The following is a 16,122-nucleotide window of genomic DNA, read 5'->3' as shown; positions in this document are numbered from 1 at the left end:
CAATTCTAGAGGGATATTAGTCAACATTGCCCAATTTTGATCAAACGGCCTAATCCAAGCCATATATTATGGTAGAGAAAGCTTAACATGCCTGATCAGTGATTTTGACTTGAGTGAAGGGTACATTTTTGTTAAGGCCATGACAAAGGAGTTCAACAATCAACAACACCAACACTGGAGTACATATAGGGCTCGATGCTCTTGATTAAATGCCAATCACATGCCTTCATACATGATATAATTCAATGAAACACCACAATCCCATTGACCCTGAAAACTGTTAAGTCTGTTGAATTTTGAATGGGATATAAAATTCTATTTTCTCCATATGAAGTCTGATGAAGTTGGAACCTCTCAAACATCCCGAGTCATTTCATGGTAATGTTAAAAATTTAAGTAAAAGGATGAAAATGAAAGATAAAGGAAAATGTCACTTTTACTTTAAGAATTTAACATTACCATTAGGGAGCATCTAGGAAGCGTCTAGGGAGAATCAAGGGGCACGTTGGGAGTATTCAGAAAGCATAGTTCCTCACATAACAGTTTGAAATTTCAAAAAACAAAAAATAAAAAAAACCCCACGAAACCATGTGAATCATCCACCTTCTCTCAGATCGCCTTGTGATCCGCGGCAGATACACACCCGAACCTCCATGGATCCGCAGCTGATCCTTTCTGGATCCGCGAATCGGGCAGTCGGAGCTGTGGATTAGGCCCCCGCAGATCCATTTTTCTAGATCGCCAAAAAATGGCAGAACTGATTTTCGGATCAGCGATTTTGCCGAAGGATAGATGGCAGATCCGTACGGGACGCAGTTCCGCCGAAGGATCGGTGGCAGATCCGTACGGGACGCGGTTCCACCTCTTGATCCTTTGGGGGGGGAATTCTTGCAACATGGAGATAGCCTTCCAGCCGCTTGTTGACTATCTCTGTTTTCCCATCAGTCTATGTGTGGTAACTGGTGGTCGGAGTTAGCTGAGTTCCCACAAGTCTGAAAAGCTCCTTCCAGAAGTCGCCCATCAACCTGCTATCTCTATCATTGACAATGATCTTCGACAACCCATGCAATCTGAAGACCTCCTTGAAAAATAGCTCAGTCGCCTGTGAAGTTGAATGTTTTGACAATATGGCAAAGAAATGAGCAAATTTTGTGAGCCGATCTACCACCACATATATTATGCAATCTTTGCCCGGCACCAAAGGTGAGCCAGTGATAAAGTCCATGGAAACACTCCCACTTCTACTTTGGGATGGGGAGGGGCTACAGTAACCCTACTGGATGAGTGTGCTCTGTCTTGTTTTGTTGGAAAGTGTTGCACTCCCTCACAAATATCAACACATCCATCTAGAGGTCGTTCCAAGGGAACCTCTCCCTAATCTTCTTGTAGGTCTTTATATATCCCAAATTTCCTACTAAGGGTGAGTTGTGAGCTGCCTACATAGTTCTTTCTTTGAGTTTTGATTCTAGCACAAGATAGATCTAGTCCTTATAGTAAATAATGCCATTCATAACCTGATACCTGTCATCATGGATCAACCCCTCTAGAATCTCACGAGCAAATTTGTTCTTCAAATACTCCACCAACAGCAGCGACTTCCAATCTTTTGTTATCTCTATGAGTGAGAAAGTGGGTGGCATCCTTGATAGAGCATCAACCACTATGTTGTTCTTGCCCTTTACATACTCTATCTCGAAGTCATAGGCCTGCAACTTACTTATCCACTTTCGTTGCCTTTCCCTCAGTTCTTTTTGCTCCATGATGAAACTCAAGTTGTTATTGTCTGTTTTACTTTAAATCGGTTCCCCATCAGATATTGCATGAATTTGGCTAGTGCATGCATTATGGCCAACATCTCCTTGTCATAGATCGAATAGTGCAGCTCAATCTCTGAGCTTACGACTTTTGAACACTATGGGGTGTTGATTATGCATAAGAACTACTCCATCCCTGTCCCTGAAGGGTCGCATTCCAACATGAATGGCTAGGTGAAATCTGGTTAAAGCAAGCACATGACATGTGCTCATCACCTCCTTCATCCTCTTGAATGTTTCCTGTGCTTTTTCTGACCAGCTGAAGGCTCCCTTCTTGCTGAGGTCTGTAAGAGGAATTGTTAACCCTAAAAAACCCTTAACAAATCTCTTGTAGTAAGTGCAGAGACCAAGGAAGCTCTTCAGTTTTGTAGCATTCTTTGGGGTGGGCTGCTCATTGATTGCCCGAATTTCTCCTGATGCACCTGAACCCCATCATGACCAATCACATGCCCTAGGTAGAGCATCTCCGTCATGCCAAATTCACACTTGGACTCCTTTGCATATAACTCCTCCTCCAGAATTCCCAACACCTCGTCCAAGTGCCTCAAGTGGTCTTCCCATGTCTTACTGTAGACCAATATGTCATCGAAGAAGACCAACAAGTACTTCCACAACTGCTTATTGAACACATGGTTCATATAGGATTGGAAAGTCGCAGGAGCGTTGGTTAGCTCAAATGGCATAACCAAAAACTCGTAGTGCCCATAGTGGCACCTGAAAGCTGTCTTCAGGATGTCTTGCTCCAGAAACCAAATCTGATGATAGCAAGAACGAAGATCAATCTTCGAAAAATATATGGCCCCTTTCAACTCATCCATCAGCTCGTCGATCCCAGAAATAGGGTATCAATTCTCAATTGTTTTCTTGTTGAGAGTCGGGTAGTCTATACACATCCGCAAGGTGCCGTCTTTCTTCTTAGCCATCACTACTTAAGAAGCGAACAAACTAGAGCTTGGTCGAATATGGCCCAACCTCAACAGTTCCTTGATGGCCTTCTCCATCTCATCTTTATAGACATTGGGATGATCGAATTTAGGCTTTTGTGATCCATATCTAGTATTAGAGATTTTTTGGTGAAAATCACATAAAGACTCATTTGTCAATGTGTTTCGAACCAACCAGTGTGGTTCATTGTTAGGACAAGATGAAGAATCAGATCAAGGCATCAAGTTAAATAGAGGTAAATTCTTCCAATGGCTAATTGAAAACAACTACATTTGACCAAGTCAGAAATAGGGTAACGGATTACCAATATAATAATATAATTAATTAAATAAAATAAACATAAGATATTATTTTAATGAATAAATAAGTTGGACTAGGATTAAGGGCTAGGAAAAAACTAAAAATCATATAAATAAACATATAATTCATAAACAAATTATGATTGACCGAGATTAAGGTAAAGAAAAAAAACTAAAAAAAAACTAAATAAAACATAAAAAGACTAAGGAACAAAAGGAAATAAGCTAAGGGATAACTTATAAAAAGATAAATTACAAATGGTAAAAATAAAAAATAAAAACTAAAGACAAGGAGACAAAAAAGGAGAAAATAGAAATCAACGGAAAAACAACTAAAGGGACAAAATTGAAACAAAGGAAGGGGGCCAAAAATGAGATACTAAATCCGGGGGGAAATTAAAAATAAAAGGTAAAATAAAATGAATAAATAAATTACAAAAATAAAAACAAAATAAATAAAAATAAAAATATATAAAATAAAATGAATAAAAAATACAAAAAATTAAATAAATAAATAAAAATAAAATAAAATGAATAACTAAATTAAAATAAAATGAATAAATAAATATCAAAGAGATTTAGAACAGTCGGTGAAGGAGCACGTTGTTAAGGCACTCTGTAAGCAAAGGTCATTGGTTCTAGTCTCGCCGATACCAAAAAATCCAGCATGGTTTCCGCTGGTGCGGCTCAGGCTGGGTGCGATCCTCGGGTGACTTTGACGGCTTGGACGCCCCTCAGTGGTGGCCTCTTACCCACAGGGTAAGAGTGATTTTCAGGATTCACCCACTTATCAACCAAAAAAAATGAATTAAATAAATAAATAAATAAATTTAAAAATACAAAAGGAAAACAAAGAGACCAAAGCAACCACAAGGAAAAAGAAAGGCTAAGAGGAAAGGGCAGGGATCCAACAATTGTTGATTTTCCATCTGTCATCCCTATTAAGATTGTTGGGCCTCCTTTCAATTTCAATGGCCTCCCTAAATTTCCGGTGATGAAAGTGAGCAATCTTCGCAATAACCTGGGCCTCCTCAATGCATATGTGATGCTTCGTCTTATCTGCATGTTCCGCCAAGGTTGAAGAGCGGGTCCTCCCATGCTTGATGTCAGCTGAGTGCTCATTAATCCTTTGATTTATAGAGCGGCCTGTTTCACCAATGTATGGGGTCCCACAAGAACAAGGGATAACATAAACACTTTTCATATCTTCGGGGCCCACTAGGTCCTTAACCGACCTTAAGGAACTACGGATGGTGTTAAGAGGCCTAAAGGATGAGGGAACATTATGCTTTTTCAGGATTCTCGCAATCTTGTCAGTGATCCCTTAGATGAAAGGGAGATGCACCCTCAAAACTTGGTTAAAGGGGTCTTTCTTAACCTTAGGACCTTGGCTAGCTTTAAGGAAAGCTTTACACCCTTGATGTCTACTATATCCATTATTAACGAAAACATCAAGGAGATGGTTTTTCTCTATAGAAAGGTGGTTTTCGTCAGAAATTCTTAGTGCACGAGTAGCTAGCGTGTTGAGAACACCTAACTTTTGAGTCGGGAAATGATGAGACTTCGCATGAAGATATTGCTCAGTATGAGTTTTCTTCCGAAATACCTGGTGAGAGAAAGAACCATCATCCTTTTTTGAAATAAGGACATCAAGGAAAGGAAGGCAACCATCAACTTCCTGCTCCATAGTGAACTTTATGGAGTTGGATTGATTGTTGAGATGCTGGAAGAAGAGATCTAACTTTCCTTGACCATGCGGCCAAATGACGCATGTGTCATCCACAAATCTTTTCCAAAGCTTTGGCTTAAAACTGGCTGAGGCCAAAGCTTTTGATTCAAATTCTTCCATAAATAAATTAGCAATAATAGGGGACAGGGGGGAGCCCATGGCTACACCACAAGTCTGCTCATAGAATTCCCCTTCAAAACAGAAAAAAGTGGAAGTAAGACAGATCTCGACTAACTTAGCAGTGTCAGGGTCAGTGAGGCAGTTGATGACCTCAATGGCTCCATCAATAGGGATGTTAGTGTACAGAGAAACTACATCAAAACTAACCAAATTTTCCCCGGGATCAAAATTCATGCCCTTCAACTCATTGACAAACGATGAAGAGTCTTTTACAAAAGACTCTATGTGGCCAACAAGGAGTTTAAGCTTTAGGGCTGAACATTTAGCTAGAAGATAGGTTGGCCCTCCTATGGTGTTGACAATGGGCCTTGGGGGGGCCTCCTTATGGATCTTTGGAAACCCATAGATCTTAGGAGTGATGGGGCTGTTCTCGATAAGTTTGTGGCTAAAAGAGCCAACCGAGCTACTAGACTTTATGGCAATAGCAATCTTTTTGGAGATCCTCTTCAAGGGGTTCTTGCTAAGCTTTCTATAGCTTCCACTGTTACACAAGTGATCCAACATCTTCTTTTGATAATCCTCCTTATCAAGGATTACTGCGACCCCACCCTTATCGACCTTTAGGACAACAATATCCTGATTCTTGTTGAAGGATTTCAGGGCATCGAACTCTTCCTTGCTGATATTGCTCTTAGGGGGCTTAGCTTTCCTAAGGATGACAGCGTAGCCTTGTCGAATTATATCCTTAGTGTTATTCAGTAAGTCCCTAATCCCAAACTCAATGTCACACATGATATCTTCCATCGGGATTTTCCTAGGAGCAAGGGAAAAATTCAATCCTTTCTTCGAGAGGCTATAGACCGGGGGGGGGCAAAGGAGTAACTCGAGAGGTTGACAACCTTATTGCTAAGAGAATTAATATTATTATTACTATTGTTGCTATTATTATTATTATTATTCAGGTTAACAAACCTACTATCAAGAGAAAATTTCTTATTAATACTATTATCAACTGTATAATTGCCTTTATCAAAATGTTGAAAATTTTGAATTTTATTTTTATTATAGTTAATATTACAATTTTTAACACTTAATATATCAATCCTATTATTATTATTATTATTACCAAAACAATTAACTAAATGAAACTTACCAAACCTATGGCACAAAGCACCAACGGCCTCGACTCCCAAAGAAGAAGGGAAACTCGTCGAAGGACAATTGTAAGCAAATTTGTTAGCCTAAAAAGAAAAAGTGGCAATGTTGCATTTGGAGATAACTCCTCCGTCAAGATAATTGGAAAAGGTGTAGTAAATCTTGGAAGTGAACATGTAAAAGCAACAAATGTTTTGTTGGTTGAGGATTTGAAGCACAATATTCTCAATGTCAACAAAATGTGTGATCAAGGGTATAATCTCTTGTTTAATTCCCAGAAATGTGAAATCAGAGAAGAAGACTCAGGAAGATTGGTTGCAATAGCTACAAGAAGACCAAACAACATATACATCCTAGACCAAGCAGAGTGAAAGAAAATTGCAGCCAAGAAAAAGAGCCTTAGGGACAAGTTGACAACAAAAAAGGGAAGGGTAAGAAGACAAAATTCCTATTGAGTGCCATTAGTTCAGGGGGAGTATCTCCAAAGAAACAAGTCACCCTTTGTCATTGATGTCAAAGGGGGAGAGAAAGGAAGTGAAGCATGGAGACAAGGAAAGCATGATGTCAAGGGGAGGATAAGTGTTAACATCGGTGACAAAGGGGGAGATTGTAGGAAGAAATTGTCATTGATGTGAATGGGCTATTGATCTGGTGCACTTGTTTGACAATATGCATGCAAACGTCAAGAATTAGGTGCAAGGCCAGTTTAGATTGGTAGCCCTCGTCACGACATTTCGTTTGATAGGCGGTACGCCTCGTGGGTCCTCTTGGAGAGATATTCAAGTTTGAAGTTTGGTGCCCCAAAATGAATGATGTTTTGGTCTAAAATTTGGCATAAAAATTGAATGAAAATTTGTTGGACTTTGAAAAATATTATGGGTTTTGGCAGTTGCAAAAGGAGCCTCCCTCTCACCCTTTTCATTGACTAAATCAACCCTTAAAAGGAGGTTTTATGTTTGAGAATGATTTTAAAAGAAAGAGTTCAGGTCGACCTCATTATGAGGGTATTTTTAAATTAAATTTGATATTTTTTAGGGCAGGTTGGCTCTCCTTTTATGCCCCCCTTTCAAGTATAAATAGGGCACTCGTATGCCCTCTCAACATATCATTATTGTATAATCTTTCATGTAAACTGCTCTGATATTTCTGAGGCTAAGGGTGGAATTGATTATCTGAAGCAGAGGCCTTTCAAGGGTTTTTTGTTTTCATTCTTATCCTTTTATTTACTGTGGTGATGTGAAGTGTTTCTTAGGTTAAGGGTTGCTGAACTGAAGCCATTTCTGAGGCAAAAATTCAACCATTCTTGAGGCACAATTTCGACCTACTTTGAGGCAATCCTGAGGCAGAATTTGAGGCCTATTCTGAGGCAAATTTGAATCATACTGAGGGCTGAGTCAAGCCTATTTAGGCTGCAATGAGAGAGGAGATAAGGTCGTAGGCTAGGGGACAAGTCTAGGTTTGTTCTAGCAGCAAAACAGGGTTTCCTTGGGCTGCAAAAGAAGGAAAAATCAGGCCTTATTCTTGAATCAAAGTAAGATCTACAGAATTCCTCCAAATTGATCTGAGGTGTGATTCTTTTTTGTTGGTATTGTAATTGCAATGATTAAGGTGAAGGGTTAATGAAATAAACAACAAATCTATAGTAGTCAATCTTAGATCAATAGATTCGAAGACAGCGTTCTGGACATGTATTAGCTGAGACAACAGTGGTGTATCAGTGATTGAATGCTATTGTAAGTGGGTCACTATCCCTGGTATGGGAGCCCATAAGATTCTTCTTCTTATCTTAAATTGTAAGGGTGGCAGGGTGGTACTAGACAAGGAAGTTGTAGCTTCCTTCAGGAGGTCGCCGCCTCCTTCCAATGGGTGCTGGTAAACTAGGGGATTGTAGCCTCCATCAAGTTGCATCTTGTAAACAAATTGAAACTATCTAGATAAGTTTCGGTGGTTTTCTTCCCACATAGGGTTTCCACGTAAATCCCTGTGTATTATTCTTTATTGTAATTATGTTAATGTTCTATGATCTTTAACTTCGTCAAGTCTGATCCTCGCTTTCAGGAAATCCAGACGAAATTTCAACTTATCCAGTTCCAAATTCAGCGGCAAAATGTCCATCTTAGCCGCATTGAGAAACACATTTTGTGTCTTCCTCAGTCTGAATTACCGGGTTCAAGTGCAAAGGATCTAGCTCCAGTGGATTCCTTTGATGAATAGCAATATGCTTGACTCTATTTGGTTTCAATTTTGTTTAATTTTCTATGGTAAATATGTTGGTTATGCTCTTATGTTACAGTTATTTAGCTTGTAGATGGTTTCAAGACATTCAGTCTTATAACGCATTGTCAGACAAACTATAACTTTATTGTTTCTGGATGGTTTATTGTTAAAATTGGCAACTAGGGCCAAACTCCATGTGGGTCATATTATTTATGATAGCTGATATTTTTCTTGGATCCCTCTCATCGAGAGGTGTAGGATTGATCTAAAGATCATCCAATTCCGATAAGTATTCATGGAGTTATGAATTTATTTGTGTTATAACTTATAAGACAATTCGTCAAGGTCGACCAACAACCAAATAAACCCCACATGTGCTCAACGTTTTAGTATAAAACGAGATGACTTGAGAGTCATTTCTCACACACACTTCTATCTTGATTTCTCTCCACTTGTCTTGGGTTTTAGTAGAAGAGAAATCTAGGAGTGGAAGCCCTAGACGTTGGAGGAAAGAAGACTAAGGGAGCTGCCTTAGAGGAGATGCCCTAGCCCTAGACGCTGTCAAAAAAGAAGTCAAAAATGTTGTCAAGGAAGCATGCCCTAGCCGCAGTCTTGGAGGAATCTTGTCATAGCAAAGAGAGGCCCTAACGCTGTCCAAAAGGCAGCCCTAGATGCAGTCTAAGAGAGGCCCTAACGCTGTCCAAAAGGCAGCCCTAAACACAATCTAAGAACAGCCCTAAACAATGTCTAAAGGGCAGCCCTAAACACTGTCTAAAGGCAGCCCTAACGCAGCCTAAAGGCAGCCCTAATGCAGTCTAAAGAGAGCCCTAATGCTAACCTATGGTGCCCTAGATGCAGGCCTAGTACAGCTGAAAAGGTGGGTTGTAGGTGACCCTCAAAACAGGGACAGCATGAGAGTTTGAGGACTCAAACATGCCCAGGACAGCTATGCAAATAAATGGGACAACTGGGCTACATGGTGTTGCTAAGACACATGGGACAGTAGCAGGTATGGCAAGGCTAAGGGGACAACAGCAAGGTATAGCATGACTGTTAGGGACAACAGCTACACCTATATATCTAGGCAACAGTGGCAAGGGACAGTTGTATAGTAAATGGGACAGCAAAGGAATGCTAAGGCAAGCATGGTGCTGCAAGCACATGAGACATGTTGTGTGTCAACATGGTTCAACATACCACTTGGGACAGCTATGTGGCAACATGATCAGCTTCAGAACAATGATGGGACAGCAGCATGTTGGGACAGAACTATGATGGGACAACAATGACATTGATGGGACAGCAGCATGTTGGGACAGAACTATGATGGGACAACAATGACATTGTGCAGCAATGGCACAATGGGATAGCAGCAACAACAAGGTGCAGCAAGTACATGGTGCAGCTAGGTGCAACAATAGTACTTGGGACAGCAATGATGCTTGGTGCAGCAAGTACATGGTACAGTCATGATTGGTGAAGCATGATGAGATGCAACATAGTGATGATGGGTGCAGCATGGTGCAGCACGGTGAGGTGCAGCATGATGACGAGATGCAGCACAATGATAGGTGAAGGAGTCACCTTGGAGAATCAGTTGAAGCAGCATGTCTTCAACTGATCTCATGTATCATCTTCTTAGAGATGATCTATGCTCTTATCTAGATAAGTCAAAGTGTTGACTTCTGTTGTAAATGTACTATCTCTCTCTCTCTCTGCTGAACTATTGAAGAACATATAAGAAGAATTGATCAAGGGTTTCTCGACATTGGGGTTTGTCCCTGGCTAGTGCCACATCTTGTGTCCTCTTGTCTTGGCTTGTCTTCTGCGATTTATGTTTATGTTCTATCTGCACTTTACTTAATGTTGATGTGATTGCTAATCTGGAAAAGATATTGAGCTAATTGTGAAAATTGAAATAAATTGCTCTAAGCATAGAACATACCCAAAATTAACACTTATAATGTGGTTCAGTGGCCAACAAACCTGGTTTCCCAATGGGCAAGTTGAAGCCACTGAACTCCTTGAATATGGCTGTAACCTGCTTTTGTTGAAAATGAATGAAAAAGTCCTCCCACGCTTCCAAAAAAAAATGTTCTATGATCTTTAAATTGTTTAAAAATTATGAAATATTGATTCACCCCGCCCCCCCTCTCTCAGTATTTCCAATATTTATTGATTCACCAACTTTAAGTTTCCTAGTTTGTTTAAAGAGCAACATCTTCTCTTTCTCTAGTGATGTTAGGCTAGTGGAAAGATCATTGCACTCTTCTACTTGTTTGGAACATGAGCTCCCATTGCCATTCAAATGTAATGCATCATCCTACCTTGGATGCTAAATTCCATTGTTTGAAGTGTCAATGAATTTGTTACTTTGGACATTGTTTTCTCATTTTTTCCTTCCCCAACACCCTATTGACTAGGTTCAACATTTCCAACACAAGTAACGTTGATAGGAACATCGCTCATATTGTTTAGCTTCTTTGCATCTAAAGAATTTTTAAAACCTAATACCCAAGAGGGGGCCTATTCCATTTCTTTTCCTTTCATCTTCTCGCTTATGTCTTTGCCAATTTTTTCATATGCAATAACTTGCAACATGCCCTGAATTCTCAATTGTCAGACACTTTGTGTGGTCTAGCATATTTTCCTTTTGTTTCTCCCTTGCTTGATTTTTGCGGGCACCTGTTTGATTCTTGTTAGGAGGGCATAGCCATGTAAAATGAACTAGGTGTGCTTTCGCCCATGCTTCAACTTCTTATATCCTTCTTGCCAAATTCTTGTTATGTTCTTTGCACTTCCGCCAAAACTCTATGTACTCCTTCCCCAAGGGGGAAACTAATTCTAACTAATCCATTTTTCAAATAAACCCTACAGACTGGTCGAAGAGCCAACTCTCATACCATTGTAATATCCCTTAAGGAAATTCTCCCTTAGGAGTTAAAGAACACATGACAAATTTTTTTCCAGCATCACAGTATCTTTTAATTCAACAAAGATGATATTGAAAACACAACAATGTATACAAGTAAATGATTTTCAACAATACACATCAAGTTACAACTTACAATATTCACTCCTTGGGTTGTTACACCAATAGGGTTTATTGTACAACCTCAATAATTTGGTAACAATATCAACACTAACTACCCTATCAACAACAACTAACAATCTTGTTGTTACTACTCAATTGCTTTGTTGTCCTGTTGCGACTAGGTAGCCCTAATGGGCCCTGTTGTTGTCCCAGGGAGGATGCTTTCAGCTCAGAGACCTTTCCTCCAGTCCCAATCTTCACTTTGAGGATGCTCCTCGCTCTCAGCCTAACTCCAAATGACCACACTGCTATAGACATTGAGGCCTCCGCCAACTCAAATAGGACTCCAAGGAATTTGTGTTATCTTGGATACCCTCGTTCTACCACAAAAATCAATCCAAGAGGGGTGTTTCCTGGATGTTACCTCGGGAAATGCATTAAAGCTACTTTGTTGCCCCAAAGTTCCCTTTTAGATCAATCCGCTGCCAAATATGAAGATCTAGTCCAGAGGGCTTGTTGTGAAGGGTTTAGCCTAGAATTAATGTGCTACCTTAGGAATGTCTCGGACCCAAGTGCTATCATTGAATTGCCTTGTTGTCATATTTGTCCCTTAATTAACCTTGTTGTTGTCAAAATGAGGGCTTCGCTTCCCTAGAAGCGCCCATCCAGAACTTAATGCCACATAACAACCAATCTGCTACTCTGGTAAGGGCTTCGCTGCCCTAGAGTTGCCTCAACCAGGCTATGGTGCCATAGAAGGAGAGCTTTGTTGCCCTATATTTTCTCCCAGTCAAGCCACGACACCATAGACAAGGGTGAGAAGGAAGGCCACTGACTCAAATAGAGGTCTGAACTTAATTTTTTGCTTCCCCAGATGCCTCAAACTACCTCGCTGCCCTAGACTTATGCTGCAGAATGTCTCCTCAACCCAAATAACCCACAAAATCTCTTCTTGCTTCACAAAAACCAAAGAAAGATGCCTCAAAATGTTATGCCAAACAAAATAGAGAGAGGGGATTTGGTAGGGTGGAATCTTTCACCACATAAACCAATCAAAGGAAAATGGGGTCTTAAAACACTCAAAGCCTCAGCTCAGAAAACAAAAATATCCAACAACCATGATGAGAATAATGATTCTCCTCTCTCTTATTTATAGACTCCATTTGGGGCTCTTCTCCTAATTTTAATTTGAGGGGCTAACAAGTTTCCCTCCATTTAGCCCCATTTCTTGCTTCCTTCATAAATTTTCCTCCAATTACGCCAATTTAACCAATGTTGCCCTAAAACCATTGAATAATGGGTTTCGCCCTTTATAATTGACTATATCCGATGGGGTTGGATGGCCTACTTTGTCCTCCCTTGGGCAATTAATTACTAGAGGACATTACGAAAGCTCGCTCCTTATGCCATGTCAGATTTTGAGAGTGCCCGCAGAGGGTGTCCACATAAGTGCAAGCAATTTGGGACCTTGGGGAGAAAGGGAGGTCTGTGGAAGGAAGAAGCCAAGCCCTGCACAGGTTGCTGCAGAAACATTTAACATATCATGTTCGCTTCTCTGCAGAGGTTATAAGTTAGAGGTGAAAGCCATAAAGAAAATGGTAAGGGAGAACCAGGGACAAACTCCAGATACAACCATTGAGGCAGAGCTAATGTTCTGGTTCCCTAACCCCAGTCACTCCAAGAGTAAAGATTCCAAATATGCTGAAATGCTACAACTGTATTAGCAGGTCAAGGGGCTGGTGACCTTTGCAATTGAAAGTAGAGGCAATCAGAAATCTGAAATTCTGCAAAGGGTGGATGATCGTGACAAAAAATATTACAATAAGTTAGTACAGCTGGATAGCAGGTGTGACACTATGAACAATGCTATCAGGTGTTCCAAAGCCTGTAGTGATGTCCATGAGGTGGAGGTGAAGACTGAGGTTGGCGATGCTGACCAAGCAGAGAAATGAAAGAGGAGGTCAAAGCAGAGGGAGTTGTCCAGATGAAGCACTGTGAAGGCACAATTTCCACCTTGAACAATGAAGACACCCCCCAGTCTCCAGTTTGCTCAAGTTTTATGCTGGTTTTGTCTCTTTAATGTTAGTTCCTTCAAGTACAGACCCTGCGAGGTCTTGATCATCTAGTTCACAGTTAATAAGTGGCTGTCCTTGACAGCTAGTAAGTGACATTATCGGTTTTTTTTCTAGCTGCGGGCCTCCTCCTTCATGGATAGCCTGCAGCTAACATTTGTTGCAGTTTGCCTCCATATATTAATAAGTAGCTAAATTACAAAAATAAAATCCAAATTTTATTCCCTATTGGAACATTTATCAAGTGAATGGTCATGCCAAAATCACAAGTTTACCATGGGACAATTTAAAATTTTAAAGTAAAGGGCAAAGCTTGGTCAGTCATAAATAAACTGGAATATATAGGATTTTCTCCCCAGTGGATTCCTGCTCCGTTATCTTTTTGATCTATAATGGCAATGAGCATACGCATGTTCGCTCCGCTTCAAACATGGAATTATAAAAGAATGTTTACTTTGTAAACGGTTCATAGCTTATAACATGTGGTGGCTTAGGCTCAGCCTAGCTTTGAAAAAATAAGGTTATAACATGTGGTCCAATCACCTTTGAAGTCTACCTAAAATAAAGAATGGTCCAAATAAAGAAATTTCATGGTTACATAGGTAATTATATCAGGCTAGGCTGCACCTAATGACCTCTTCATGAAAATTGATGTCATGTCACTGATCCTGTTGTTCAAAATTTCTTTTTCCTTATTGTGCATCCATACCCATACCTGCATCATGATGGCCAGCATTATCCACTCTGCGAAACCATCGTCTGTGTCGACAAACTCTCCAGAGTCATGAACAGGGGTGGAACCATGAAAAAGAATTCATGAACAGGGGTGGAACCATGAAAAAGAATTCTTACACATCACGGGTCCAGTCAGTCCATACAAACCATTTCACAGTTCCACCAATTTGGGCACCTTGTTTAAAAAGTTATTGTCCTCACCATATTCGTTCTTGTACACACCCAGATGTACCCATACAACATAGAAAAACAACAAACAGGTCTCTCCAACAGTGAAAAATATCCATTATACGGACTTTCTGCTCATAACCTTGACCTAACAGGCAGGGCAGGTGGAACTATTCGCATTTGCAAGGTTCCAGGCAGAATACCTGTCACGTAGGCTCTGGGCAGAAAGTCTGCATCGTGCTTATAATTTGCCCTCTCCAACACCTACTGGCAGCGAAAGGACTTGAAGAACTAGGATAATTATTACGATATATGACTTTAATATAGACAGTTAAGTAAATCATCATTTAATAACATTGACCCACCTTGGTCTTAGTGGACAGTAAAAATGAGAAAAAAAAATTACTAATTAAAAACAGCTGAGGTCAATTCTGAGAAGAGAGTACCAAAAAAACACTAATTAAAAACAGCAGAGGTCAATTCTGAGAAGAGGGTACCAGTTTAGGATGGTCACAATTTCCTGCATTTTCTGATTGTTTTGAATCTTCAGATAAGTCCAGAGTAGGCCATCTCTCTTTTGACAGTGAAACCCATATGAGATCTGATGCACATAGTTGTTTCCAAAACACAGAGCAAGAACCCAATGCACAAAGCTCTGGAACCTGCTAAGAATTTACTCATTTGTTTCTGAACAAGCCCAAATAAAATTGAATTTTCCAAAAATATATAACATCCAAAAAACAGTGAAAAGTCCTCAAACCGTCTCAATTATTTTTGTAATTCCCAAAGCAATGCAGCCCAGCCAAAAAAATCTGAACAACCCCAATGAAATTTGTTTTGCCCACACATAATACAACTCTAAAAAAATAACAACAAACCCAATTCGTCTGGTTTATCACAATATAATATGAGCCCCCCAAAACCAAACAAGACATAAATTCTGCCCTTTTTCAGAAATTCCCAGCAACCCCAATAAAAAGTCAATTATCCAAAATTAAAATCCCCTCAATAGAATCTCCTCACATGGAAATAAAAAAAATCAATTGCTCTTCAAATATTAATCTGTCTGAGAAACTCCATGAAAATTGTATCATCATCATCAATAGAAACAAAAATTGAATTGGTAATCTAAGTATCGCTACCTGAAGCCTGGATGCAATATAGAAAGCCACATCATTGGGTAGATATTCGTCATTGAAAGCCCATGAAGAGCTTGTCGCGTCTTCTTCTTCAGTGCTTGCAGTTGTTTGACTCATAGTATCCTATAATCTGCAAACTGGTCTGTAGTATATGACCTCAAAAGTGGCAAACTCTGGTTTCAGTAGATGGCCTTATAATTCACAAGGTCTCCTGAGTATAACTAATGTAATGATCGGCGACCACTGCCTATGGCAAAGTTAAAGATTCTTCAGAATCTCATTCAAGAGAATTTGTGACAAGGAAGCCAACATGGATGGCAACAGGTGCTCCTTTCTACACGTGAGCATTTATTTATTGATTGATTTATTCCGCGACATCTAATATTCTACAGGGGGAAATGATGTGAGCCCCATCATGGAGATTATGTGTTGCCATTGGATTACTATATTCTAGTTTATATTATTATTATTAAAATAGGTGTTGGAAAAGGACCAAATGAAGTGGGAAAAGAATCATGGATGTTATGTGTTGCTATTGGATTACTATATTCTAAGTTTATATTATTATTATTATTAAAAAAGGTGTTGGAAAAGGTCAAATAAAGTGCCGGAGGAAATAGTATGTATTTTTTGTTCTTCCTGAAAAGTGGAAACAGAAAAACATTTCATTTTAAAATGTGAGGTCTTCAAAGACA

At 39.7% G+C, this 16,122-nt stretch overlaps 1 protein-coding gene across 3 annotated transcripts in view; it reads right to left on the bottom strand.

The window, feature by feature from the left end:
- Positions 1–15,796, bottom strand: part of LOC149200730 (F-box-like protein) — a 72,069-nt gene extending 56,273 nt beyond the window's left edge. Inside the window, exons 1-2 of one of the 3 annotated variants that reach the window (XM_089402782.1) lie at positions 15,431–15,796; positions 14,786–14,953 (exon numbers count right to left, since the gene is read on the bottom strand). In XM_089402782.1, the coding sequence (XP_089258908.1) occupies positions 14,786–14,953; positions 15,431–15,544 (282 nt within the window). In that variant the 5' untranslated portion in view covers positions 15,545–15,796. The remainder of the gene's footprint in view (positions 1–14,785; positions 14,954–15,430) is intronic. The other 2 variants (XM_089402783.1, XM_089402784.1) reach the window with 2 other exon arrangements.
- Positions 15,797–16,122: the final 326 nt, after the last annotated feature.

This window comes from Pinus tabuliformis, chromosome 2_1 (genome assembly GCF_031772625.1).
Source record: "Pinus tabuliformis cultivar Carrire ecotype Pingquan chromosome 2_1, CPIR1, whole genome shotgun sequence".
Taxonomy (NCBI): Eukaryota; Viridiplantae; Streptophyta; class Pinopsida; order Pinales; family Pinaceae; genus Pinus; species Pinus tabuliformis.
Note: the sequence above shows the minus strand (reverse complement) of the source record. Positions and strands in the feature narration are given on the sequence as shown.